General features: G+C 56.5%; 1 protein-coding gene across 2 annotated transcripts in view; it reads left to right on the top strand.

The window, feature by feature from the left end:
• Positions 1-15780: 15780 nt before the first annotated feature.
• The window catches only part of WNT3 (Wnt family member 3), a 50102-nt gene continuing 38511 nt past the window's right edge, over positions 15781-27371 (top strand). For both annotated transcript variants that reach the window (XM_021678480.1, XM_021678481.1), the window contains exon 1: positions 15781-16019. In XM_021678480.1, the coding sequence (XP_021534155.1) occupies positions 15940-16019 (80 nt within the window). In that variant the 5' untranslated portion in view covers positions 15781-15939. The remainder of the gene's footprint in view (positions 16020-27371) is intronic.

The following is a 27371-nucleotide window of genomic DNA, read 5'->3' on the forward strand; positions in this document are numbered from 1 at the left end:
CCTGTCAAAGGCCATTGGCCAATTGTGGACTCGCCGGAGGGTCAGGTGTCCACCCCTGGTCCCGTTGGTTGTGGTCCTGGGGACAGGGTATGTGCTGTAAAGCGTGGCCCCAAATATATTGACATGTCTAATAGAATAAGCATTTAATGAACACTTATAAATAAATAATAATATAAATATTAAAAAATAATAAAATAATAAATAAATAATGAACACTTATAAATCCTCCACCCGCGTCATTATTATTTATAATGTTCAGAAGCATATTATTTATAATAATGTTTGAAACTTGTGGAAGTTCATTTGAAATCCATTCGTAAAGGAAACAATCCCTTATGAACTGCTTTACGTGGTGAGCAATCCCCTCTACCTTCACAGACCTCCATGCCAAATTATGTTTTGTACACCCAGATTTTTATGACTGCCTCCACTCGACTCTTGATGTACTCACATGCTTGTTACCATAAATACTGCTGCAGGAAAGAGTCAAACTTGACCAATGGTTTGGGGAAAAAGACTTTCCCCTTTCCCCAAATGATCTATAATGTTATTAAAAATAAAATCTCTGGGGGCACCTGGGTAGCTCAGTCGGTTAAGCATCTGCCTTCGGCTCAGGTCATGATCCCAAGGTCTTGGGGTCGAGCCCCCTTATCCACGTCCCATCCGGGTCCCTGCTCAACGAGGAGCCTGCTTTTCCCTGCCCCTCTGCTGCTCCCCCTGCTTGTGCTTGCTCTCTCTCTCTGTCAAATAAATAAATAAAATCTTTAAAGGTAAAATAAAATAAAATAAAATAAAATCTCTGGGCACCTGGGAGGCTCAGGTGGTTAAGCGTCTGACTCTTGGTTTCGGCTCAGGTTGTGATTTCATGGGTCATAGGATCGAGCCCTGCACCCAGCTCTGCACTCAGCAGGGAGTCTGCTTGAAGATGCTCTCCCTCTGCCCCTCTCCCCCTCACCACCTCTAAAATAAATAAATAAAATCTTAAAAAAAAAAAAAGTAAAATCTGTAATATAAAAAACAAAGCCAACTCGTGTTCTGTATCTTTCCTTGTATTTACCCACTGGGCTCCTGACTCTTCCCTTCCTCCTTCCCTCCCCTCCCTCATCCCCAATTATAAGGCCCTGCTCCAGCAAGGAGAGCAAAAGCCTGAATCTTTAGCCAGATAGCTCTGAGAGGAAACAGCAGGACTGGTGGCACAGTGAGGGCGTTTGCTCCCTGCCACCCCTCTGATGACTGTTGGGGTAGAAAATGCACAAACTTTCTCCACTCCCAGGCTATGGCCTGGAGTTGCCCCAACAACCGCTCACCCGCTCGGGTGGAGGTCTCCAGGAAGATGAGTGTGCCCATGGAAAAGGCTGGCTGGCAGGGCACTGCCCACCCACACAGCCCCTCCGAGTGATTTAGAAACACATATGTCTTCCTCCAGGCTCTTTACTTCCCAATGTCAAAAAATGGTCTGAGCAAATACGCCTGTGATGCCAATGGGGCATTCCTATATGGGCTTCCCTTTTGCAGTGTCCAACCTGTGCAGCTGTGCATGGCAGCACCAAAGGCATACACCAAGTCATTCCTCTGCCCCATGAGTGGGAAGCTGAGTCTTGCTGACCCAATTGCTGAGTCTTCCAAACCTTCCCCCATGCACATTCCCAGTGGGGACACCACCACCTTCCTGCGTACCCAGCCTCAGCCCTTTGGAAGAGTCGCCTCTCCCTCCCGGGCTCCAGAGTTCACATCTCAGGTCCAGCACTTCCCAGGGCTGTGACCTCAGCTATGTCTCACAGCCTTCCTGGGCCAGAGTCCCTTAGCTGTGAAGCGAGAGCCACGCCATGCTCTGACATGGGACTTGAGTGAGGATGAGCTATAGGGAAATAAATGCAGTGCAACACAATCAGGGCAGGATGCCACCGAGTTCCCCACATCAGCCCTCCTCCCTATAGTCTCCCATTTATACTCCAAACTCTGCCCCAGGAACCTCAGCACGTGGCTACCTGGGTAGCTGGGCAGAGTCTGATCATACTTAAGCCCCTCAAGTAAACGACACACAAAACACTCGCAAGAGTCCTGTACTGAGCTCCTCCGGAAGTGAAAGATTATTTTATAAACTGAAATCCTCATCCCTGCATTTCTTTCTTCACACGCCTGGCTTTTTATTTATTCCAGGGAATTGCTGAGCAGCTCACCTGTGCCCTGGGACACCGTCAGCTGGTGGCTTCCCAGCAGGACCTCCCCCTTCAGCTCTGGGCAGTTGCTCACCAGCCCGGCTCGCCGGAGAGGCTGGCGGCTCTCGCCCCTGCGGCTTTCATTCTATCGGCGGATTGCCCCCTGTATATTGAGCATTGGCTGTGTCATGCACTGTGATCATTCATTTCAGTATCTTATCGATTCCTGCCAATTTCTTCAGAAATTGACATTACAGTGATCACTTGGATTGTTTTTAATCATTGCCATTTGCAGTATCACACATTTTTCTTCCTCTTCTCAATGCAATACAACACAGAGGGTGTACTTGTTTCTTGGCCCTTAAAAACTCCATTTCACATACAAATGCAAAGAACAATCTCAGACTGCCTTCTGGGTGCATCCCTAGAAACCAGACTCTGAATGAAGTTCAAGAAACACCACCAGTTCGGGGCCCTGGGTGGCGTTAAGCGTCTGCCTTCGGCTCAGGTCATGATCCCGGGGTCCTGGGATCGAGCCCCGCATCGGGGTCCCTGCTCCGCGGGAAGCCTGCTTCTCCCTCTCCCACTCCCCCTGCTTGTGTTCCTGCTCTTGCTATCTCTCTCTCTCTCTCTCTGTCAAATAAATAAAATCTTTAAAAAACAAACAAACAAAAACCACCACCAGTTCTGAGGAAGGCAACTCATGGCCTTGGGCCCTGGCTCTCCCCAGGAACCCCAGTTGGAATTCCAATGCCCCAGTTCCCTCCACATCTTCTTGTGCTTCTCCCCTGGGAAAAGGGATAAGAGTTTAATATCTAAATATCTAAGGGGAATTTCAGGATCTGTGGTAAGGTGTTATTAATTACTCACCCCCCCCCCATTGTCAACATCTCTACAGCTGCTGTTCCTAGATGCCCCAGCAGGTGTCACTGTGACCCTGACCATCCACACAGGTCCCTCTTCTGGGCCTGTACTCAAGACACCTTTGAGGCCTGGGGGGCTCCCAGAGGTGGGAAGTCACCTCTAAGGGGTCCCACAGGAAGAGTCCTGTCCCAAAGAGAAGAGCCCCATCTCTGCTGCACTCTCTCCCAGGGCCATTTTAGGGAAGGACTGTGGTCCAGGGAAGGTTCAACCTTATGGTCAAGGGGCTAGGTATAGAGTGGAGAGTGAAGGGGGAAGAGAGGCCCTAGACCATCCTCCCTTTCCTCCATCAGTCTCTTCTTACATTGCATTAGGCGAGTGTCCCCAACCCCACTCTCCCTCAACACACCTAACCACCAGCCCTGAGCTTTGGGGACAAATCTTGGTGACTGCTGAGGGCCCCTCGGTGTCAGGAATCACTAGACTGATGAGGAACCAGAAGGCACAAAGGGGACTGTAAGTCAGGGAGGGCTTCCTGGAGGAGATGAGTGTGGACTCAAGAGATTAACTCAGGGCCCTGCCTCGCAAGAAGAATAAGGGAGAAGAGGGGCCAACCTGGGGAGTTGGTACTATCTGGGGGAGGAGTGTTGGGAGGTGAGTTCATGGATGGCTGTTTTGGGGGATGTTTCTGGAGTCCAGTGGGCTTCCAGGGACTCTCTCCCCACAAGTCAGGGAAGCAGGAGACACAGACTAAAAGTGCGTGTGTGTGGAGTAGGGAGAGAGTCTTGGGAGGGGCTGGCAAGGGGTATGAGAGAATAACAGGATATTGAGTGGTGAGCAGAGCAGGAGACCTTCCTTCCAAGTTAAAATTGGGCTGTCTAGATGGGGGAGGGGTGAGACAGGAGAGGGAGAGGGAGGGCCAGGGAGGAAGGGCTAAACCCGTGCCCAGCCTTAGGTACGGGGCTGAGCCTGCCAGGTGTGTTTGCTTCCGTGAGCCCTTGGCCTTTCTCAGGATGAAAAGTCAGTGACAAGCCAGGGAGATGGGCTTTTACACAAAAGGTGTGTCGAGCCTCCTATTGTGAAGCCCCAGGAGACCTCAGAGGGCCTGGCAGAACTCACCAGCTCCCTCCTCCGCATTTCCGCCCAGCCCATCGTCCACCCCCTGCCATCTTTCCCAGAGGCCCTCAGTCAGCACCGGCCCGGCCACCCCGCCCCTCCCCCTCCCCCTCCCCGCTCTGAGAGCTGGCGAACTTGCCCTTTTGGTTATCACCTCATGGAGATTTGGCCCTTCTGGAGGTGAGCCTTGACACCTGGCGTGGGGCCTGGCCCAGATGGGGACAGGAAAGACTTGAGAACTAGTGACTACACACACACTCGGGCACGGACAACGTGCAAGAGGGAAGCGCGAGGAAAAGCAAGGGTCTCCAGCAGGAGCCCAGGATGGACGGTGTCCGTGGGCAGTCTCACCTCCTCCTTCCTGCGGGGGTCCCGGCTTCCCGGGCGCCACCACGTGCGGAAGCCACCTCAAGGTGCACGTATAGGCGGGGTGGGAGATTTCTGAGAAGGTGCAGTGATGTGTCTTGTCCAGAGCCCGCCTCTGCTGAGCTGTGTGGCACACACCAGCCTCCCTCATGCCCCGGGGCCTGGCGTAGGACAGCTGGGGGGGGGCGGGGCCCGAGCAAAAGCTGGCCAGCCAGCTCAGGGGAGCCTCCAGTGCTGCCCCTTAGGCGCCCACAGAAGCCGGATGCCCAGCGGGGAAGCCGAGGCCCAGACTCAGACGCTGCGCACGGGGCTGTCAGTGCTGCTAGGACTAGAACCCAGGGCCGGGTGGCATGCCAGAGGATTGGGAGAAACTTGCGCTCTCCCTAATTTGACCGCGTCATGAAGCAACAGAAATCACAGGCTGTTTCCAGTGGGGCAGGAGCACGCGCTGTGGAAGGAGCCCTTACACCAGGGAGGTCACCCGGCGAGGAATCCAACCCATCGGGGCCCCAGCCCAGCTTCCACACACAGCGGTGGCGGGTGCCGTAGCCTGGCTTACTGGCAGCCCCTGTCCTGAGTGCACTGCCCCCCCTAACCACCCCGCGGCTGATGGCTCTCGATGGACGGCCAGCATCTGGGACACTGGAGCCCTGGTGTTGCCAACAGCCCTCACCGCCTGTTCACTCCGTGGTCGTGTGGCAGACTTCCGATGGAAATAGACGCAGCCCCCCACTGGGCGGCTGGGGCACACCCAGCCTTGGGATCCCTGCAGATCCCTCATGGGGTCTGAGACAAGGACCAGGGGGCCAGAATGCAGGTCAGGGGACTTGCCGACTCCCCAGTCCACCCACCTAAGTCCCCCATTGAGGCTTCTTCGATGTCGAGACGCCCCCAAGCCCCCACAGCCCACCCAGAGCCAAGAGAATACTCTTCGGCAGACACATCCCACTGCCTTGGCCTGGCCTCCCCACCGCTGCTGGCCCCTGCCAGCTTCCCGGAGCCCCTGGCCGGTGAGTTTCACCCCAGAGGTGGCTGTGGCCTTTTGGTGGCCAGGGCCACCGCCTTCCCCGAGCCCTTTTCCATTGCTCCGCAGCCCAGTCTCGCTCATCCATGACCCCCAGTAGTGGGGGGCAGGGCTGGGGGGCGAGAGGGGCTCTCTCTACGCAGCAGCAGGGGGCGGGGGCCAGGGGCTCCCCTAACTGCAGAGGCTAGCCTTACACACCCAGCAACACATGTCCCCCTTTATGGCCAGGGCTTTCTCTCGGTGCTTAAAGGCAACTGTGAAAAGAGCAGGGCTGATTCTGGCTGCCTAGCGGTCTCCTGGCAACCGGCCTGGCAGGAGGTCTTTCTTCCCCCCCCACCACCTCCCTTCTCTCCTCCACCACCCCCCTTTTTCCTTTCCCCCTTGTGTCTTGTGTTGTGTCTCATTAAAACTTCCCTCCCAGCCACTTCGCAGCCAACAACCAGGCCCTTCTGGGGCAGCTCAGCCAGCCGGGCCTGGGGGTGGGGGCTCCGAGGGGTCAAGCCCCCAGAGATGAGGCTTTGTGTTCTGGAACCAAGGCTTAAACTCAATTTGGCAACCTTCGGCACGGTCATGAGAGGCAGCCACTAGAACCACCCCTCCCTCGCCCTGCACGCCCCTCTTCCTTCTCTCCCGGCTCCTCGGCTTCAGCTCCCCAGTGTCTTCTGTTAGTGCCCTAAGCCTGCCAATAGAGCCCCGGCCAGGGCCTCACAGGGCTGGACACCAACAGCCCCTCACCTAGAAGGACAAGCCTCCGCTGAAGGCTGGGACGGCCCCAGCCAGAGGCCCGCAGCTAGCTCTGGCCCAGTGTCCCGGTCTGTCCTGGAAGGGGCAGGAACACAAGGGGTGGTGGGCACGGGGGTCATGGGATAGGCGGATCATCCACTGTGAGTGTCAGGACCAGGACTCCTCAGTCTAGAGGGCCACTGAGACCCAGAGAGGGTAAGTGCTTTGCCTGGGAACACACAGGCAATCGGGGGGGGGTGGGGGTTGGTGGGGCTGGAACCCTGGTTTCTGCTCTCCCTCTTCTGTGGGCTCTTGACGCTCCTTACATTGGGGAACCAGGTGGCTCCCTGAGGCCAGTGTACCTCCTGAGCTCTGACTTGCCTACCCCAAGCTCTCTGCCTCCTCCACGCAAAAAGCTTCTGTCCGGCCTGGACTGGAGGGGTGGCCCCGGACCTTCTTCCCCAGCCCCTCTGGACAACTGGGAGACAGCTGATCTTCTTCCTCCATCCATCCCCCCAACCACGAGTGTCTGTGTCACAGAGGCCTGGTGCTGGGCCACCCTGTCATCTAACACATTCACAAGGCTGGATGGGTGGCCCCACGTTTCCTATCTGATACCTCAAGGTAGGGATGATGCTGGGAGTGAGTCTCAGCTCTTGGCCAGGGTGGCTTCCAGATCCAACTCGGAGGCTTCTCCGCTTCTGCCAGCTCCAGCCTGGCTCAGCATCAGGACCCCCGGCCAACCAGCAGGTGCAGGCCACCAAGAAGATGCCCTGACCACACAGGCTGGCACCGTGATCCGGCATTTTCCAGACTCCGGGCATTTCCATGCCGCATCTGCCCCACAGTTTCTTAACACTTGTCTTTAAATTGATTTGCTTTGTTCTTAATAAAGCACAAAGATTAAAGAGGGAATGTTAGATGACGGTGAGGTTCAACAATGTGATTTCACTCTAACCAGATACTGTGGCCCCCCAGAGGCTCTGAATGTGTGGCCTTCTCTCTTTATTAGAAAGGCATCTGAGTGTCCTATTAGCACCAAACAGACTTTCTCCTTGACAACACTCAAAAGGAGTGACGGAGAATGGAATAAGGAATGTGAGTAAATGAGCTTTCTCATTGTGTGATTCAAAGTTATTAAAAACCATGCTTCATCTCGTGGGGCATCCATGGTCCTCTCCAGCTTCTGAGGAACATTACCATTAGTGATGGAAACACTCTCCAAATTCCAACCTTTGGCCAAACTATATTTCAGACTTTCTTAAATTCTGGAGCAGAAAAAAATAATAATAATAAAATGAAATTAAATGAAAAATATTTTGGTTATACCATGTTCTCTGATTTGGGGTTCAGAAAATGATTTCTCATCTTAGCACCCCCCTTGATGTGCAGAGCAAAAGGCAGAGGAGACCTGGGGAGGGTCCAGGTAGGGGTAGGTGAGAAGAATGAGGGGAAGACTTTTGGGCCCACCAAAGGAGATCTGGGAACATCATCACCATCACCACTGGCCCTCAATCATTAAACAGTCTGATCAAGATTTTGCCATTTGGGGGGTCATAAGTTTATAATAAGACTTAGGGCAACAGCATTTGTGGTCTTCCATTGACAGATACGAAAACAGGCACATGGAGGTCCAAATAACTTGCCTAAAGTCACAGCAAAGCAGTGGTAGGGCCAGGATTTGAAATGCCTCCCTCTGATCCCAGAGCCCATGCCTTTCTCCCCGCAATGCAACCCAAGGCTGGCTGGCCAGTGGGGACAGACCTAACTTGGAGATCCTGGTCCTGCAGATAAGAGGGTGAAGCTCATGCCCAGAGGCCTGAAAATGGGAGGGAGGGCTGCAGGAAGAACACAGCCCCACCCCCACCCCAGTCCCCAGAGGAGCCTTCCACCAGCCCCAGAGAGCACAACCTCGGGAAGCTGTGTGGATGTGTGGGAGGGGGCTTCTCTGGGAGCCTGAGGAGGCCACGAACGGAGGGCTGTGATTACATGTGGAGAGAGTGTGGGAGGAAGGCCGCTGAGCTCCAGCTTTTTTCCCTCTTTTTTTTTAAATGGGATATAATTCACACACCGTAAAAGTCGCCATTTTAAAGTGTACCATTCTGTGGCTTGTAGTACATTCAGTAAGTTGTGCAACCATCACCACCCTCTCATTTCAAAACCTTTCCATCCACCCCAAAATACGCTTGTACCCATTAGCCATCAAGCTGCAGTTTCTTAAGGAAAATGGAAAAGGCAGCACGAGATGGAAGTATATTCTGGATTAATTTTAAGCCTCATCTCACTCCTACACCATCTCTTGTTGCTTCCTTTTCCCTCCAAGTTGTCTCAGAGCGAGTCTCCCAGCTCCAGGAGCAATTGCAACTTCACCCCCATCCAGACTAAACCCCCAAACCAAGAAAAACAAGCCTAACCAGCCCATAAATTAAAGCAACTCGATTGTGAATCAACTAGCAGCACTTAATCTAAATGCACCATACCAGACACTATGGGCAGGAGGGACAGATGTCACTTAGGAGGACTGTGGTTGCAAGTTAACAGCCCGGGGTGGCCTAAACAACAAGAAAAATGTACTCTTACACATACCAAGAAATTCCGAAGCAGGACTCCACGGGGGTCAGCTAATGTCTCAGCAGTGGTGTCAGGGACCCAGCTCCTTTCTCTCTCTTTGCCATGTTCTTCCTCCACTACTTAAGCTCATCCTCAGGCAGTTTCCCTCATGGTCACAGGACGGCTGCTGCAGCTCCAGGCATCCCACCCAGACACAATATCCAAAAGCAGGGAAAAGGGACATTTCTTAGTCTCATTTTAAGAGCCCCCAAACCCTTTTCCCAGAAGTCCTTTTGCACCCTCCAGCAGACCTCCCCTCATGTCTCATTGGCCAAAGCTGGGTTACATGCCTACCTCTAAACCAATCCCTGGTAAGGGGGAATGAGTCCAGGACCGGCTTAGGCCAATCAGGATTGATCACTGAGCCAGGTGGGGGAGGAGTAGATACCAGAACAGACGGGGGGGCCTCTTTCAGCCTGGAGGAAGGGACCACCAGCATAGAAGACTTTACACTGGAGAGGCTCAAGGAAGAGCAGTGGACTGTCATAAAAGTAGAGAAGGGCCACTTACTGAGCTCTTCACAGGTCCAGGTGCCATTTCAGACACTGCACACATCACTCCACTGAATAGGCAACAGCCGTCCGAGGCAGGGTTATTATCCCCATTTTGCCCGTTATTATCCCCAAATTTGCCATTTGCCCACAGGCTTAGAGAGGGTAGGTAATGCGCCCAGTGTCACACAGTAGGACACAGAGCTGGTGTTCATTGGGTGATGGTGGTGGCAAGAGATCTGGGCTCTAAGACAAGCACTCAATTAGAGGGTCTCCCCCCCATACATATGAAACCCCATTCAGGTCTTACCCGGGAGCCAAGGAGAAGGAGCCAAGGAGACGGACTCTGCCAGGTGTGGGGCATTGCCTGACAGGGGCACCTGGTCTGCCCAAGGACCTGCCTACACCTGTCCCAGCCACCTGCTCCTGGGCTCCTGCTGGTGAGCAGCTCTGACCCCACGGCCGGCCCACTGGCTCTCGAGCCATGTGTGTAGGCTCCCAGGACCCAGGGGCCAACGGCTGGGCCCATCCTGAGGTTCCAGCAACAGCCGCTGCTGGCTGCACTGATCTGTGGGGAAGCTAATTAGCTGCAGAGCTCTGGAGAGTCCAAACCAGGACTTGACCAGAAATTTCCACACTATCTCCAAGAATAATATCAGGCTTGTTCTGTCCCGTTTCCCTAATGTGCCCCACGGAAGTCTTCCCCAAAAGACCCCTGAGATGGAAAGAAACTTCATGGCTCTTATCTTGGTTTTATTTTATTTTAAAGATTTTATTTATTTATTTGACAGAGAGAGACATAGCGAGAGAGGGAACACAAGCAGGGGGAGTGGGAGAGGGAGAAGCAGACTCCCCGCGGAGCAGGGAGCCCGATGCGGGGCTCGATCCCAGGACCCCGGGATCACGACCTGAGCCGAAGGCAGACGCTTAACGACTGAGCCACCCAGGCGCCCCTCTTATCTTGGTTTTAAAGGAAACTGGGAGCCATAGTCCATACCAAGAAAAACCATGCCAGCCAAGGTCTGGCTCTGCTTCTCTGGGCACCATCACTTCCCCCCCGGGGGGCCAGGCCCGTCTGGGTGGGCCCAAGGCAGCATAAAGGGGCTGGAGGAAAGCTGAAGAGGAGGGAGAAAGGGAAGGAGAAGGAGGGGAAGAGTGACAGAGAGGGGGCACTGACAGCGTGGGGAAGGGCAGCATGAGGGCCGCCAAGCCCCAGGTGCCAGCAGGCTGCCAACCCCTGATCTCACCCCGCCTGGGGCAGTGCCACGGTCCTCTGAAAGGGAAGCAGGAGCGGCAGGACAGAGCCGGGGAGCTGGGGTAGAGGGAGCGAGCTCTAAGGGCCAAGGTCTATTCACCATGGGGACCCTGAAGGGCTATGAGGAACCCAGACATGAGAGAGGGGTCCTCCCATCTGAGGCCTCAGCCCCTGCCTCCCCCCTCCCTCCCTCTCTCAGCCAGTCACCAACAATGTTTATATGGGGCCTCCCATGTGCCAGGCCCTACTCCGGGCGTTGGGGCTTTAGGTAGTCCCACAGAGCTTTGATTTTAGAGTAGGCAATAGACACTAAGGGAGCCACTGAAGAGACGTATTTGACATACAGTATATGTAACGTAAGGTCCGTGTTGAGAGCTGTGCAGGAAAATAAAGTGGAAGATGAGGCCAAGAGGGAGGCCAAGCATCGGGGAGCAGCTAGTGGTAAGGGGATCTTTCTGGAAAGGAGATTTGGAGGTAGGTTTAAGTTGGAACATCAGACAAGTTTTTCCTGGATAAACACTTCTGGAGGAAGCTCTTGGGCGCCCGAGGGGGGACTGCTTAGCTGAAGCTGACTGGGGCACAAGGAGCGACCCAAGAACGAAACCCAATATTTATTATTGCGGCCGCGGTCTGGCATTCTGTCAGCACGTTTCTCATTTAACGCTGACAGCTCCCTATGAGATAGAATTATCTCCACCTCCCACAGGATAGGGGAGGCTCCGTGATAACCAGCAGCTGGCCAGGGGTGCCCTTCATTCTTCCTGTTGCTCCCTCCCCTTCCCAAGGACTCTGGCCCCAAATCGCTTTCCAAAATGCCCTTGGGGAACCGGAGATGACCAGCACCAGAGGAATTCCTGCGGCAGGGAAAAGCGCTCACGTTCCCACAGGTGGCACCTGCGATCTCGGGGTGCGGGTGGGCCAGGCTGGGAAGGACTCGGTGACATCACTCTGCCGTTTGCAGCCTCGCATATCTCGACACAAAGCGGAGGCAGCCGCAGGGTTCCCCGCCAGGCGGTGCCTAGGACACCTCACATCACCTCAGCCCGCCCGCGTCCTGCATCTGGGGCCGGCCCGCCCTCCCAAGGGAGCCACCTGGGTGGGGAGGAGAGGGAGCCCGAAGCCACGCACACCTTATCCTCAGCTAAGCTCAGGGATTGCGAAGTAGATTAAGGGCATTCGCTCACGAGGACGCCTACTTAACCTGGATCCCCAAAGATCCGGGCTGCTCACCAACAAAGTCTCGGGCTCCGGGCCCCGCGGGGTGCGGGTGCGGGTGCGGGGCCGGATGGGGCCCCCTTCCTCGCCAGCCGACTTCCTGCCTTTTTATCAGCACCGCCGCCAGGGGGCGCGCCAGGGCCGGACGACGGAGGGGCTGGCCGGCTCTGGGCGCCTTTGTGCGTTCCATTGACATTTGTGGCTCCCTTATGGTGCTTACGCGGGGCAGGCTTCTGGCACTGCCAAGACGCAACCTCTGCGCTGGGCAGTTTAAAGAAATCTTGTTCAGTGAATTCTTGGGCCCACCACCCAGTCTATGGCCGGCCTGCTTCCAGGCTGTCCTCTCTGGTTGTCCAGCCTTCTAGTGGCTCCCAAGGGGCTCGCTCGAACCGTTCTGAGGCTCCTATAGCTCTTGGGAGAAAGTTAAAAGCCCCTCTCTCCGGTGAGAGACCGTGGGGTCCCCACGCGCCCCCTCGTGCCGCTCCCCTTGTTCTCTTAGGCCCTCTGGACGGGGACACCTGCTGCTTCCCCACCCTGCAGCATTCCCCTCTCTTTTCACCCTCACCAGGCCGGTCTGGGCGCCAGGTTTCTGGGCCCCGAGCAGCTTTCGGGCACGTTCCAAGCAAAAATGAATAGCACGGCGCTCGATCGGAGATTTCCTCCTCCCTCCCGGCGACAGACGGGTAGCCCCCTGCGGGCGGGCTGGGGCCTGGCCGCTGTCGTCTTTGTCTAGGCGGTGCTCCGCAGGCGGGCCGGGCGAGTGGCGCGGAATACACAGCTGCCGACGGCGTGCTCCGGGGGAGCGCACATCAAAAGGAACCTCGGGGCAGCGAGAGAGGTGGGGGTGGGGTGGGGCCGGGCCGTCACCCGGCAGCGCCCAGCTCCCCGATATTCACACACACAACACCAAGGGCTTCCCACGTGCCAGCCCTCAACCCCCGGCAAACCACCCCCCCCCCCCGCGGCGCTCCCGGCTTTCTTGTTGGCCCTCTTTCTAGAGGCCACCCTCCCATTCAGGGCGGAGGCCTCGGGGTCCACCGCACCGACGCCGCCACCTCAGCCACCCCGGCTGACCTTGGAGTGAATTTAACCCTTTCCCCCATTGACTGCAACCCACCCCGAGGTTCAGGGTGCCTATTAGAGAGGCGGTGTTTCCGTTCGTGACACGTGGCGCGGGGGCGTCGTCCCCCTCCCGGGTAGGGACCGTTTCTGTGTTCCACCGGCAGCGCTGGGAGGGTGGGAGGAAGGAAATTAAGCCTGTGTTGAAGGAAGGACACCTGGCAGGGGAGGGGAAAGGGCTCAGGAATCCCCTCCTCTGGGGAGATTTCAAGTGGGGGGAAATGCCCACACCCGCTTCCATTCTCCAGGGCGCCATGCAGGGCCGCTAGTGGGTTCCCACACCTCCCCGCCAGGCCTCCCCTCCTTTACTTCCCCAGGCTGTGCTGTCCGCAGAAGTCCGCGATTCTCTCCTCCCACCCACTTGTTTCCTGGCCCCTCTTCCCTTGACTGCCTCAAGCTCCTGACCTGGGTCTGTGGGTGCTCCCCGGCTGCCTGGAGGAGGCATTGGGTACAAATGGCCCTGCAGAGAATGACCAGTCTTGCCTAGGCTGCCCAGGGCTACTGGCTGGGCATGTCTCAGCCAACGCTCAGCCCACCCACAGCCTCTGGGATCTTTTGCCCCCACCCCCCGGGGCTGGCACCTATGGACCCTGAGGGCCCAAAAAATGACCCCAAGAGGTCATCTAGTCCAGCTCCTGCCTCCTGGCCACACTGAATCCACAATGGTGTCTTGGTGGCCATGGCAGGTAGACCTGCTCAGCTCTCAGAATGACAGTTATGGGCTCTGGAGCCTCCCAAACTGCCAGGCAGAAGGTGAGATCCAGCAGGCACCTCTGATCAGAAAACCAGGGGAGAGTCCCCGTTGGGCAGGACAGAACACAGGGGAGGACCTAGCAGGCCGTGTGGGGTGTATGGAGGGCTCTCCACCCCTAGTGCTGGGACCCCGGAGTGCCACAGGCAATGATTATGGCAAACCCACTGTGACCCTCTTTCCAGGTGAATCAGAAACAAGGCACCCCAGAATTAGCCCATCACGGGAGCCTCTCTAAAGAATCCCCATTTCTGCAGCCTCCATCCCAGTCGTTGTTCTTGGGCAGGTTGGGGCTTTTTTCCGTCTTGCTCATCCTGCCCCTCTCAGCCTCCCTCCTTCCCCCTTCCCCTTCTCTCTCCTCCAGCTCCCCCTGCTAGTCTCCCGCCCTCTTCTCTCTGTATCGGTGTCTCTCACTTTCTCTCTCTCTCTCCTTTCTTCACTCTGTTTCTCCCTGTTCCCCCCTTCCCTCCTCTCTTTCATCTCTCCCCCCACCCCACCCCACCCCTCCAGCGGAGCACCCGGCTAGGAACGCGGCAGGAGCCATGACAAGCCCAGGCGGCTCTCCCGACCCTTGGTGCCCCGGGGCCAGTTCCCCGAGCTCCCCGCGCCCACAGCAGCCGTGTAGGGAGAGGGCTCTCAGGATGGGCAGGGGCAGCAGGTTCGAGCTGTGGGCACGGGTGGCCCAGATCAAAGGCCAGGAGTGTCTGGCCCCTGGCCTGGACTTCCTCCGGCCATGCCCCCCACCTGGTAGAGAGGTGGCCTGCCATTCCAGGCCTCTGAGGGACTTGGGGGCCGCTTCTTTGCGGCTCCTTCTGCCGCCATCCCCTGAGCAGTGGCCCTTGCCCTCCATCACTGGCCTTGCTTTCTTCACCCCAGGCCCAGGGCTGCTCCAGGGTCCCGGGTGCCTCTGGGGCCGTGGGTGGCCTTGGGAAGCAGGTCGCCCAGGTGACAGGGGGCAAGTCCCCCAAGAATGGCCTCCATCCCAGCACCACTCAGGGCTGAGACCTAATTCTCTGGAGTCTGGAGAGGGAGAGGACAGAAAGACCCCAGGGGGCTGTGGTGGGACTTTTCTCCTATGGTGGGGGGTGGGGGTGTTGGATACATTTGGCTTCCACCCAGGGAAAGGACCCGTTATCACCGAACCCCAGGTGGGAGCTCAGGCAGAGAGTTGGGGGGGAGGGTGCCCTGGCGGGCAGCACAGTCTTCCAAGGACCCCAGCTGCGCCCTGCTGGGGCTGCTGCGTTTCACTGGCCCCAAACGGTTCATCCATAAGATCCAAATGGGACTGCGGGCACTGCTTCTGACCCGAGCTGGAGGCCGGGCCTGAACCCCTCGTGGAGGAGAAAGTGACCTGGCTCCGCGAGCAGGAAATGCAACTGGCCGCTGGTGTCAGTTGCAGGAAATGCAAAGGCAGCAGGAGGTCCCGATACCGATCTGATCCCTGACAAAAGACTCAAATGACACTCAGCTCCGTCCCCCGGCGCCGCCCGCAGCCAGACCTTCGAGCCTCAGCGGACCCTTCTGCGCGCCTCTCGGACACCCGGGAAGCGACCTCCCGCCGCCGGGGTCGAGTGGCCGGCAGGCTCGCCGGCTCCGGAGGCTGGAGGCTGGGAGGGGTTGTATTTCCCAACCCCCCTCCGAGACCCTCGGATCCTGTCCTGCCCGAGCGAGGCTTCTGGAAACATCCGTGTGCTTTCTACTCTCGATTTCTCACGCGCCCAAGTCCAAAGGGGTCACGGTCCCCCGAGAGACAAGGAGCCACCCATCAATGCCCACGCCAACCCGGCACCACGTGAACGCCCCCGTCAAAGCCCCAGCTTCTTCAACCTGGCTGGCGGGAGGCGGGGGGGGGGGGGCGCCGCAGCGGTCCCGGGCCAGCAGAGGGTCCAGCGTGCCACCCCCCGCCAAGTTCCCACTGTGTCCGGGGCGCGGGCTTTGCCCAAGTTTGCTGGGCGATGCCCTTCCCGGAGCCCGACTCGTGGGCCGGGCGGGAGGGGCGCGTGATTGACAGGCTGAACTACAGACTCATCTCTTACCTTAGGCCGCGGGCGCTGATTGGCTGCTCGCTGACATCCTCAAACCCGGCTGCTCCGCGCTGGGCTCGGGAGGGGGGCGGCTGCGGGTGGAGGTGCGCTTCTGACAAGCCCGAAAGTCATTTCCAATCTCAAGTGGACTTTGTTCCAACTATTGGGGGCGTCGCTCCCCCTCTTCATGGTCGCGGGCAAACTTCCTCCTCGGCGCCGCTTCTAATGGAGCCCCACCTGCTCGGGCTGCTCCTCGGCCTCCTGCTCTGTGGCACCAGGGTCCTCGCCGGCTACCCAATTTGGTGGTAAGACTCGCCTCTTGTCTGCCCGCGGCCCGATTTCTCCGCCGAGTCCCGGGGAGGTGGGGGGCGCCGGCTGGGGGTGGGCTGCCGCTCCTTTCTCCTTGCCTCCCTCCAGCCCCCCACTCGCCCACCCCTCCTGGATTTTCTGCTGGTGTCGCCTTCAGAATCCAACTCCTGGCTTTTCTGATAATCACCATTTTCCCTGCTACTCGCTGCAGAGGCTGGAGGACTTTTCCCGGCTCCGATGGTCTCTGATTCTTAAATCCTCACCCTCCACCCGTCCCCATCTGGGGGCCCCGAAGACCCTCCATTTGCTTGCAGTTGGGTTTCTGGAAATCCAGAGCTGTCCCTGGGGCCCAGCCACTCCTCTTCTCCATTTTGGGGTCTTCATGGGCAAAATCATCTTGTTTCTTCATTGCCACCCCCATCTCCGCCGGCGCCTCCATCAAGAGATTTCCCCCACAATAACCCCCTTTTGCCTTTATATTTTAGACCCCAATGGCTTCAGGGACCCCTGGGGCAGGGGAGCGGGCGGGGGGTGGGTGGATTTCATCAGATTCTCCCCACTCTGCTCTAGATTAATCTTGAGCCTCAGAAGTGAATATGGTATTTGCTGATCCGAGATGCCATTGAATTCAGATTTTGTTCATTTCTTGTTTGTCCATCCTGGCAAAAGGGGGGCTCTTTGAAAATGTAGTTGTTTGGGAGGGGGTGGGTTTGTTCTTTGACCAAAAACCCAATTCTCCATGTCAAATTCGTTCCTTTTGGAAAACCAAGGACCGAGGAGAAAGGGAGAGAGGAAAAGGAGAATTCTGTCCCCGAGAAATGCGGATACAAAAGACATTTTTAGTAAATAAGGCTGGGAAACCAGGCGCGGTGTTTGGGGGGGTGTGCGTGTATGGGGGGGACTGACAGAGGAATGAACAGCCCTTTGGGAGCCCCAGTTCCAGGGAGTCCCCTTGTTTTCCAAGCAGCCCCACTGCCCCCCGGCAGGTCCCAGAGGCCAGAGGGGAAAGACACACTGAAACCAGTTCTCTAAATTATACCCCGCCTATCCTCAGTCTCCAGCCCCCTGCATTCCGGAAAACTTTAATTAAAGAATCTTACCCTCCTGGACGTAGGAGAGCCTCGGCCCGGGGGGTGGGAGGTGAGAAGGAAGAATTTGGGACCCGTGAGTAAGAAGAGGGCCTGTGGCCCCTGAGCTGAAAGTCAGAGAGGAAGGCCACCAGGGCGCGGTGCCCCCTGTGCGTCCCCCTTTCCCTGACTCGCCACCCCCTCCCCAGGCCAAGCGAGGGGGAGCAGAGCCAGCATGGTTCCGGGGCCACACCCTGAGGCTGCCTCCAGTTGTTTGGGGGCCAGGAGGGCGGCAGGAGCAAGGCATGGCCAAGGGTCTGTGTGCAGAGGGTGCTGAGAGTTGCTCCCAGGACATACATCCAAGGGAAAGTCTTTCTTCTGCCCAGCCCATCCTTCCCGCGGCTTTGGGCTGGCCTGGGGCCTCCGGTACATAAAGAAGTCCAAGGGGTGGCTGGGGCAGACAGGGATTCCAGGTCAGGGGCTCTGCCTGTTGGGGGGAGACCGCTGCCTTTCCAGCCCTTTCTGATCCTCTTTCCATCCCTGGGCCAAGGCCATGCTGTTCTTTACCTTCATGGGGACTGGTGGGGGAGGGTATGGAGAGAAGGCTTGGAGCCCCACAGGCTGCAGGGGTGAGGAAGAGGCCGGGTCCCCTACCCTATTAACTGGAGGAGGGCACTTCCCAGGGCGGGGGGCAGTGTCTGTGGGGAAGGGTTGTGGGGGGTGGAGAGTCTGGTGTGTAATGGTGTGTTGGGGAGCATCTAGACAGCAAGACGTTGGAAAAACCTGGAAAGCCAGGACATCGATGTGTCCAATGCTGGACACATGGCTTGTTTGGGGGCTGGCGGGGGGCGGGGGCAGACAGGGATGCTGCTTTGTCTGAGCCGACGAGAGGGGGGTGTGTGTGTGTGTGTGTGTTCCAGGTCTATGATCATAAGAGGTGTCAACTGTACACGAGTGTGTTTCTGCATGTGGAAGAGTCCGTGCCCGCACCGGGGCCACCATGGATGTAAACTCACGTGAGGTGGGGGATCCGTGGCTGTGACAGGGTGTGCTGCGTCCCTATACACAGTGTCAGCAAGTGGCTGGTGCTAGGATGTGTGTGTATGTGTGTGTGAGACAGAGGAAGTCTAGAAGCGTCTATGCCCACGTAAAGGTCAGCCCCTGTGTATGCTTGTGACACTATGCATGACTGTTCATGACTGGGCATGCGAGTGGTGTGTGTGAGTGCGCGCGCGCGCGCGTGTGTGTGCATGCGTGTGCGCGCATGCCTTCGTGACGGTGTCAGGGGAAAGCCCCACAGCTGTCTTTGTGCATGGATATTGGTGCTCATGGCAATGACCTGATTGTGCTTGTAAGTAGGAGCGTGAGGCTGTGTCTGGGTCCGCCTGGGACCCTGTCCTCAAGTGCCAGTGACTGGTGGGGCCCAGGGTTGTGGATATGTTTGCAGACCTATGACTTACGGGTGTGAGTGACATCCTGAGCTTGGGTGCTGGGTGGGTGTCCGTGGTCCTGGAGGGGCAGTCCGGCAGGAGACAAAGGTCTAACAAGGAAGTTGCGAAGGGCCCGGCTGACCTAGGGTCCCGGGCTGGCCAGTGTCGGGGCAGGGGACAGAGCCCTTCTTGGCATGAGCTCATCCTGTCTGCCTGAGGACAGCGGCCAGCATCCCTCCCCTCTTAGGCCGTTTGTCTTTGGTCTTGGAGCTGGGGTGGAAGGGAAGGCACCTTCGTAGAGCTGGGGCTGGGCCTGGGACGGGGATGGTAGAGTGGACAGGCCTCGGATTCCTGTTCCCACTCTGCCTCGAGGGCAGTTGGGCAGATTCCAGCTCTTTCAGCATTGGAGCCCAGCACAACCTGCTCTCTTTAGCCCACCCAGCTCACACATTCCCCAGGAGGGATTTACAGGGGGAATGGTTTAGCTGGGATTGCTGTCCCTGCCACCTCTCAAGAAAGGCCCCTTAAACCCCCAGGGGTCAGTGCTGCTCGGGGCCCAGCCCCGAGAGAAGGCAGCCCAGAAAGTAGAGCCATCAGGGCCTCAGATGGAGGCTCAGGGAAGGAAGAGATGGGCTCCAGGCCTTCCCAGCCAGGTAGGGGTAGAGTGGGGACAGGAAGCCGTGACAGCCACACTGATTTCTATAAATCTCGTCAGTCCCAGTTAGCGCCTGCTGGAGGAACTTGTCTTTCTTCTCCTTCTTGGGGGAAAAAAGAACTCCCTTATTAGGGCCCATCCTAGGGCCTGCTACATTCCAGAGACAGAGGCCCTGATGGAAGGGGCCTACGCTGGGGGTCGGGAGCCCACCCTGCCTCTGTGTGACCCACCCACTTGGGGCTCTGCTTCCTCTTAACGCTGGAGATTCACCAGCCTGTCCTGCCTCACAGCTTGGGTGAAAGGGTTCTGCAGAAGTCAAAGGCAGTGAGCTGGGAAATAAGACACCTGAGTTCTCTCTCCACCACCTGGGACCCATTCCTCCACTCCAGCGGCTGCCCCAAGCCCTGCCTCAGTTTCCCTCTCTGTCAGATGTCGTGCTGCCTCCCCCACTCGCTCCCACCTCCAGCCGCCTTTCAGAGGCTTGTGAACATGTTCAGTCAAACCCCGTGGGGGTCAGTGGGCTGGGCCCAAGGAGGCACCTGGAGACTGCGGGGGAGGAAGGCCCCAGGCCAGGTGTTAACACTTGTAACAGGCAGGAATTACAGCTGGCTGGGGCTGGGGCTGGGGCTGGCGAGGAGCTGAGCTGGCTGGAGGCTGTTGATCCCACAGACAGACAGACAGACAGACAGATGGGCAGATCGGATGGCCAGGCTTGAACCGGGTGGTCTCCCTTCCAGGGCAGGCCTTTCCCTGGGGGGATTTTGGGGGGGTGGTGGTGGAAATTAATCCCGGTCTCTTGGAAGTGAGTTAACAACCCTCCTGCCCACCCCACCCCCACTGTGGGTGGGGCTTGCTGTCTAAGGGAAGCAAATTTGGTGGCGGATCTGTTTGTATTCTTATGATGGGACCACATTTTGTTTAAAACAAGAACAAAAACAGGTCAAATGTTATAATACTACCAGGAGCCTGGAGCTGAGTTATTTTCTTGCAAGAACCTGCTTCAGCATAGGGGAGAAGGCACGGGGGAAGGGGTAGCAGTCAGGGAAAGTTGTCCCCGAATCTCAGAGCATTTTTCAACAGCTCTGGGGCCAAGTGGTGAGCGATGGGTGGAGTCTGGGCTCTGAGCATCACTCACACCCCAGGGATCTTGAGGGCCCTGGGTCTGAGACAGCTGCCTAGTAGGAAGACCTTCTGGGAGTGGGGGTGGGTCAAAAGAGTCAGGTGCCAAGTTCTTTAGTGGACACTCTCCCTCCCCACAGCTTTCCCAGTGACAAACCCAGCCAGCCCCCAGCAGCCCCCACACTCAGCTATCTGGGTGCATGCTCAGTAACTGATGACGGTGGAGAAACTGAGGCAGATGGGGAGGGGGGCTAGGTGGAAATCCCCAAAGAGTAGACTCAGCCAAGTGACCATCTCTAAGCCACCTCACTACAGAACTGAATGTTAAAAAGACCTGAATGGGACTTGGACAGACCAAAGATTGAGACGACAGTGTGGGCAGTTGAGAAGGTGATCTGGACACAAAGTAGGGGAAGGGAGCTATGACCTTAGGGTTTTCTCTAGACTTTGAATAGGTCTGCGTGGGAGACAAGGAGCTTGGGGTCAGGGCAGGAGAGGTGAGTTTTCTCAGAGGAGGATGGAGCTAACTGACTTTTCTGGGGAGAGTGGGGGAAAAGGAAGATCTTCCTGGCCTCAGATTGTGGTGAGCTCCGGAGTGGAGTAGGACCTGGTCTTCTAGCCTTTTCCACCCACCCTGCTGGGAGCCGTAGAATCCTTCTAAAGCCACCAGGGAGGGAAAGACATTCTCTACCTCTGTCCCTGCTTGGGAGAGGAGCTATGTCTCACCCCTCCCTTAAAGGTTAGGGCCAAGGATGTTCTGTCTATACGTTATGTTCCCGTGAGTGCCAGGAAGTGGTTAGAGTGGAGTGGGGAGACTCGGGTCTGAGTTCTGGGTTCACCGCCCACAGGTTGTGCGACCTAGGATGAGTTCCTTGTCTTCTCTCTGCTTCAAGTCCCTGCCTCCCTCTGGGTTTCCTTTTCCTTGACTCCCCTGAGGGATCCCTTCTACCCCCTTGGAGTTCCCAGGGCTATGACAGGGACTGATACAGTGCTGCGAAGGGGCGGCCCTGGTGCCACTCTCCCCCCTGCCCTCCCCACACCCCACCCCTCCCTGGCCCACTCAGACGTTCAGGGCCTGGCTCAGGCAGCCTAGCCTCTGACTTCCACAGCCCCACCTGCCCTCAGCCCCAGAGCTGGCTGCCCACTGCTGCCAGGCCAGCCTGCGTGCACCCCGGACCACACTGCCCCCAAAACCAGCATCCCGGCTCACATTCACATCTGGCTCTTTCACGTACTACCTGGATAACCTAGGGCAAGTTAACCTCCCTGAACCTCAGTTTCCCCATTGCTAAAATGAGAATAGTGATCGCTTCTGCCTCATAGGGTTGTAGAGAAGGTTCAATGAACCATGGGCATATAAAGCTCTTAGAACAATGCCCGGCTTACAGAAACTACTAGGTGAATGTTAGTTACTCACACCTCCTGTCTGCAAGCTATTTTGACCCCTTTAAGTCCTAGATCAAAACTTGCCTCTTGGGGCACCTGGGTGGCTCAGTTGTCAAGCATCTGCCTTCAGCTCAGGTCACGATCCCAGGGTCCTGGGATCAAGTCCCGCATCAAGCTCCCTGCTCGGCGGGGAGCCTGCTTCTCTCTCTCCCGCTCCCCCTGCTTGTGTTCCCTCTCTCCCTGTATTTCTGTCAAATAAATAAATAAAATCTTTTAAAAAAAAAGAAAAAAGAAAAACTTGCCTCTTCCAAGAAGCCCTCCCGGGTTGGCCTCACCTGGCCCTGCTTTCTTATCTTCTGAGGTCAGCTTGCCCCCTTATCCTTGGCACTGGTGACCATGAGCCTGTAGCTTTATTCTTTTTTTTAAGTTTACTTATTTATTTTTTTTAGTAATTGCTACACCCAACATGGGGCTTGAACTCACAATCCCAAGATCAAGAGTCCAATGCTCGCTCTTCCTACTGAGCCAGTCAGGTGCCCTGACTAGCTTTATTCTTTTTTTTTTTTAAGATTTTATTTATTTATTTGAGAGAGAGAATGAGAGAGAGAGCATGAGAGGGGGGAGGGTCAGAGGGAGAAGCAGACTCCCCGCCGAGCAGGGAGCCCGATGCGGGACTCGATCCCGGGACTCCAGGATCATGACCTGAGCCGAAGGCAGTCGCTTAACCAGCTGAGCCACCCAGGCGCCCAAAATTATCGGGGTTTCTATATTTTTCTTATTGATTTATATAAGCTTTTTTTTTTTTCTTCAAAGATTTTATTTATTTATTTGAGACAGAGAGAATGAGAGACAGAGCACATGAGAGGGGGGAGGGTCAGGGGGAGAAGCAGACTCCCCGCCCAGCAGGGAGCCCGATGCGGGACTCGATCCCGGGACTCCGGGATCGTGACCTGAGCCGAAGGCAGTCGCTTAACCGACTGAGCCACCCAGGCGCCCTCTCTCTCTCTCTCTTTTTTTTAATTTATTTGAGACAGAGAGAATGAGAGGGGGGAGGGTCAGAGGGAGAAGCAGACTCCCCGCCGAGCAGGGAGCCCCATGCGGGACTCGATCCCGGGACTCCAGGATCACGACCTGAGCCGAAGGCAGTCGCTCAACCAGCTGAGCCACCCAGGCGCCCGACTAGCTTTATTCTTAGCTCGACGGAATTAGGCCAGGGAAACCTACCCTCAGCTCTCTGCTTGCCCAGGAGGGTAGGGAGGGAGGGCACTGGCGCCTCCCCTAGCCCTCCTCCCACCCCACAGTTTGTGAGGCTCTTGCGGCCACTGCCATTTCCAGCTGGGACCTGGAGCCACCTGGGGCTGGGCTGGGGGGGGGGGGGGGGGGGGGGGGGGGGGGTGGGCCCGGGGCCCCCTGGACCAGCCCGAGCACAGAAGTTGCCCCATCTTGCTGCTGTTAATGATTCAGAAGGTGATTTATAGACGGAAGGCAGAAAGCTTGGCTCCTGGCAGAGGCCTGCTGCTTAATTACATTCTTGGGGGGGAGGTATGAGTAGTGTGGCAGCAGGGGATCGACTTTTACCCCCTCCCCCTCCAGGCCTGTCCCCATCACTGCCCACACTCCAAGCACGGTCCCTCTTTCTCCTGCTGCCAGAAGAAGGAATTCCCTCTCCTCAATGAGAGACTAGGCCAAGAGTGCAGGAAGAGCTTCGGGGGCTGGAGGAGGTGGAGAAAAAGGGAAGAGGCCAGAGTTGCATCTCCTGGGACTCCTCCGGGGGAGTCTGGCCTACAAAGGGGGCTGGGAAACAGGACCGCCTGGGGAGGAGGATCGGTTCCTCTCTTCCCTGCTTCTGGGCAAGGTGAATCCATAACCCACCCAGGGAAAAGGGTTTCTAGAATCTTCCTGGAGGTGGCAACTCCACACTTTCCCTTCAGTGTCCTATCCTACCGCTGCTTCTGGATCCTTCCTTCAAGTATGTTCCTTTTATGTTTGGTTCTCAGTGGGCCACGGGCTGGGGACTAGGGACCAGGTTCTGTGCTCGGAGGCTGAAACCCAGTTCTTTAGTGCCAGACAGCCTGTGTGTTGTGGGCGCAAGCGCTGCCTTAGATCCAGACGGTTCTCCAGGGGAAAGGGCAGGCTTGTATCAGAGGGAGAAGAATTTCCTATCCTCAGGTTAAACCAATGTCTCAGAGAGTCCCCTCAATTCACCTGCTTAAGCTACAAAATCTCTTCTGCACTGTTGACAAGCAACCCCACTCTGTTCAGTTATTTGCTGTGGTGACACCTGGGTCCCCTCTGTGAACGCTGACCCATGTGGCAACCTGACATCTCTCGGCTGCTGCTTGGTTCCCACGTAGTCTCCTCGTGGCTTTGAAACCCAAAACCCCGCCACTAGTTCTGGAGGCTAGAAAGGTGTGTGGGGGGCAGGGGGGAGGGTAGCCTAGGCCAAAAGAGTATATTTATCTGTTTGCAGCTTGGCGTGTACAGCCGGGAGGGGTTGGCAGGGGTCAGGATGGGGACACTAGACAGCTCTCTGGTTCCCCCTGAGGCGGGCCTTCTCAAAATGGCCTCATTATGTGTGTGGAGTGAATTCCAGAAACGTCAAGCACACCCATACAGCCAGGGGAAGGATGGAGACGCAGAGGTGTGCTGGGACACAAGAGGGGGCAGTGTGGGGCGGCGGGAGGTTTCTGGCCAGTGAGTTAGGGGTCCTGAGCCCTGGCTCTGCCCCTGCTTGGGGTGTGACGTGAGGCAAGTCCCTTCACTGTTCTGGACCTCAATAAAAGGGGACTCGGGCGAGCGGCTGGCCTTGGACTTCCAGCTCTGAGATTTCAATCCTGGCTTCTGGTCACCCAGTGATTTGGACTAGCTGCTTGGTGGAGGGGGGCGGTCGGTGAGAGCTGACCTCGGGGCAGGGTGGGGAGTGCCGAGCACAAAGCTTTGTCCTCAAACAGCTCTGAGGTCCTGGATGAGTCTCACCACGTCCCAGGCCTCGGTGTTCTCATCTGCAACGTGGGTGATGATGATGCTGTCACTTGCCCTGCTCAGCTGCAGGACTGTCCAGAGCCTCAGAAGCAATCATCTTGGTGAGGCCCGTTGAGAAGCGTCGTGTTCTTTCCAGAGAAGTTAGCGTCGTTGCTGGTCCTACCAGAAAAGAGGAGTAGGAGTCGGCCCCTGGTCAGAGGGTGCTGAGCATGGACCCAGCAGGACTCTCTGAGCCTCTGAGCTTGAGGAGTTGGTCTTTTCAGCAGAGGAGGAAGGAATGGGCTGATAGCGGCGTCATGAGGCTCAGTGGGGAGCACCCAAGGGAGGGGCAGATGTCGAGGCCAAGCGGCCACAGGACATGCCCATGTTCACAGCGCACAGCCAGGCACAGAGCAGGATTTCTAAGGAGGGACACACAGGGAAGGCGGTGTGGGTGGAGGTGAGGTGGGGTAAGGGTAAAGGGCCGGGAGCTGGAAGGGGCTTTTCTGAGGCCTGTGGTCATCAGAAAATCCTAATTGCCTATACAAGCACTTGCAAACTGGCAGACCATTCACTCAAGCTAGGTTGGAAAACCAGGGAGGACTGGGTGTGTGTGTGTGTGTGCGTGTGCACGTGTGCACCTGCAGATGTGTGTTGGGGGTGGTCAGGGGGCTGGGAATAGCACCCAGTCTCTTCGGAGGGCCCTTGTTTGAAATCTGCCCCTGGGCACAGAGTCCCACTTATCTGCCAGAGCCAGCCGGGCCAGCAAGACAAACCAATCTCTCCTCTCAGGGCCTTTGGGAATGCAAATAGGGGCTTGTGACAGTGCGTGTGACCAAGCATCCTGCCTCCGTGTCCAGCTCCTCACCACTTATCTTCCTAACTGGGATTTCTGAGAGCCTCTCCCCTGCTCTAAAACCTCCCGTGGCTCCCCACTTCTTGTCTGGCACCGAGACTCCCTAGGACTTGGCCTCTACCCACCTGTTCAGTAGTACTTTCATAAACCCCCAAGAACCTCCCAATTCCTCTGGGCCTGTTCATGGAGAACCTCACCACCTCCTCATTCAACTGTTGAAATTCCACTTTGCCTTGGACCCAGATCAAAATCCTCTTCCTCTGGGAAGCCCTCCTAGACTTCCAAAGCCATGCCCCCTAAGCAGGGAATATGTCATCTCTCCCTCTTCCTCTCCCCCACTAGCCGACATGCCATACGTTCCCACTGCCTTCTACCATGGGCTTTGGGTGTCTTATTTCCTCCTAGACTACAGATGCCCCCAAAAGGGAGAACCAGTTTTAGTCCCGTGTAACTCCCCTCCGCACCCCACCCCCACCAGTTCCCAGCATAGAGCAGAGGTCCGTAAACACACAACGCTGTGCTGTATGTAACACATGGGTAAAGGCACAGGAGTCGTGAGCAGACAGAACGGGCAGAATGGGTACAAACCCTACCCCACCGCCCGCGTAACGCGAGGCTCCGAGCACGTTGTTTCTGCCCGACTTTGAAAGGAGCCGGACCTGGTTCCCCTGGACCAGCGGTCAGCCTGCCCTGCTCAGCTCAGGTCCGCTTGGCTCAGGCCACGTGGCTGACAGCCCTGAACCTCCTCTCAGGAGGATGGGAGCCCAGGCCTGAGCAGGCTGCTGTCCGAGCCTCGTCCCTAGAGTCTCAGTTCCCCTGGGTTTAGATTTTCCATCCCAGCTCCATTTGCAAACATTTCCCATCTGTATTCTATCTGCCACCCACCCCCCCTCCTCCCCGGCCATGCTCACCGGCTCACTCTATACTTGGGAGCCTAAGTCTTTAGTTTTGTTTTTTTTTTTTTTAAGATTTATTTATTCATTTGAGACACACAGAGAGAGAGAGCATGAGCAGGGAGAGAGGCAGAGGGAGAGGGAGAAGCAGACTCCTTGCTGAGCCAGGAGCCCGATGTGGGGCTCGATCCCAGGACCCTGGGATCATGACCTGAGCCGAAGGCAGACGCTTAACCGTCTGAGCCACCCAGGTGCCCCCTAAGTCTATAGTTTTAAATTCCCATTTGGTGAGACTTGTTTCTCCCCCCAGGATTAGGTGAGTGTGTTTGTTGGTGGTCTCTATGTATTGGTCCCTATACACATGTCGTGGGCTTCTAAAACCAACCTCACCCCATTCTGCAGATGAGGATTCGGGTCACACAGGCTGTACTCTGAATCCACATCCTGGTGGGCCCAAAGCTTTTTCTTTCTACCACCATTCAGGCTCAGAAGTGGACTTCTTATATGGGGCAAGAATTTACTTATTCATGTTCTGCCTTATTCCCCAAAGGATGGCTTTGAGGCAAGATTACATGTAACCTTCAACTTGCAAGCTGCTGCTTTGGGTTTATTGATACTATTTCTGAAACTCTGGGAGGTCCCCTATTCGGCGATAGATGCAAGTCCCTGGCGAACTTTCCACATGTCCTCAAGCTGGGCTAGTCGGATGCCGGCAGCAGAGGTCACGTGACTATTATGTTGCCCCCTTGGACGGGCGCAGCGTCCTGGGCAAATCGGTGTGTTCTCACCCGTGAAACAGGAGGGAGGTGGGGTAAGTGGCCTCTCGCATTACTTCCAGCTCTAAGTTTTGTCCTTCTGTTTAGTCCCTTCTGCTCCTTCACAAGAGCTATCATATCATACACGATATCTATCATACACGTACCAGAAAACAACCACACTGGATCTTTCTCGCCCAAACCAATTCTTGAGTTAGTGTACCTG

The sequence above is a fragment of the Neomonachus schauinslandi genome, chromosome 15 (genome assembly GCF_002201575.2).
Source record: "Neomonachus schauinslandi chromosome 15, ASM220157v2, whole genome shotgun sequence".
Taxonomy (NCBI): domain Eukaryota; kingdom Metazoa; phylum Chordata; class Mammalia; order Carnivora; family Phocidae; genus Neomonachus; species Neomonachus schauinslandi.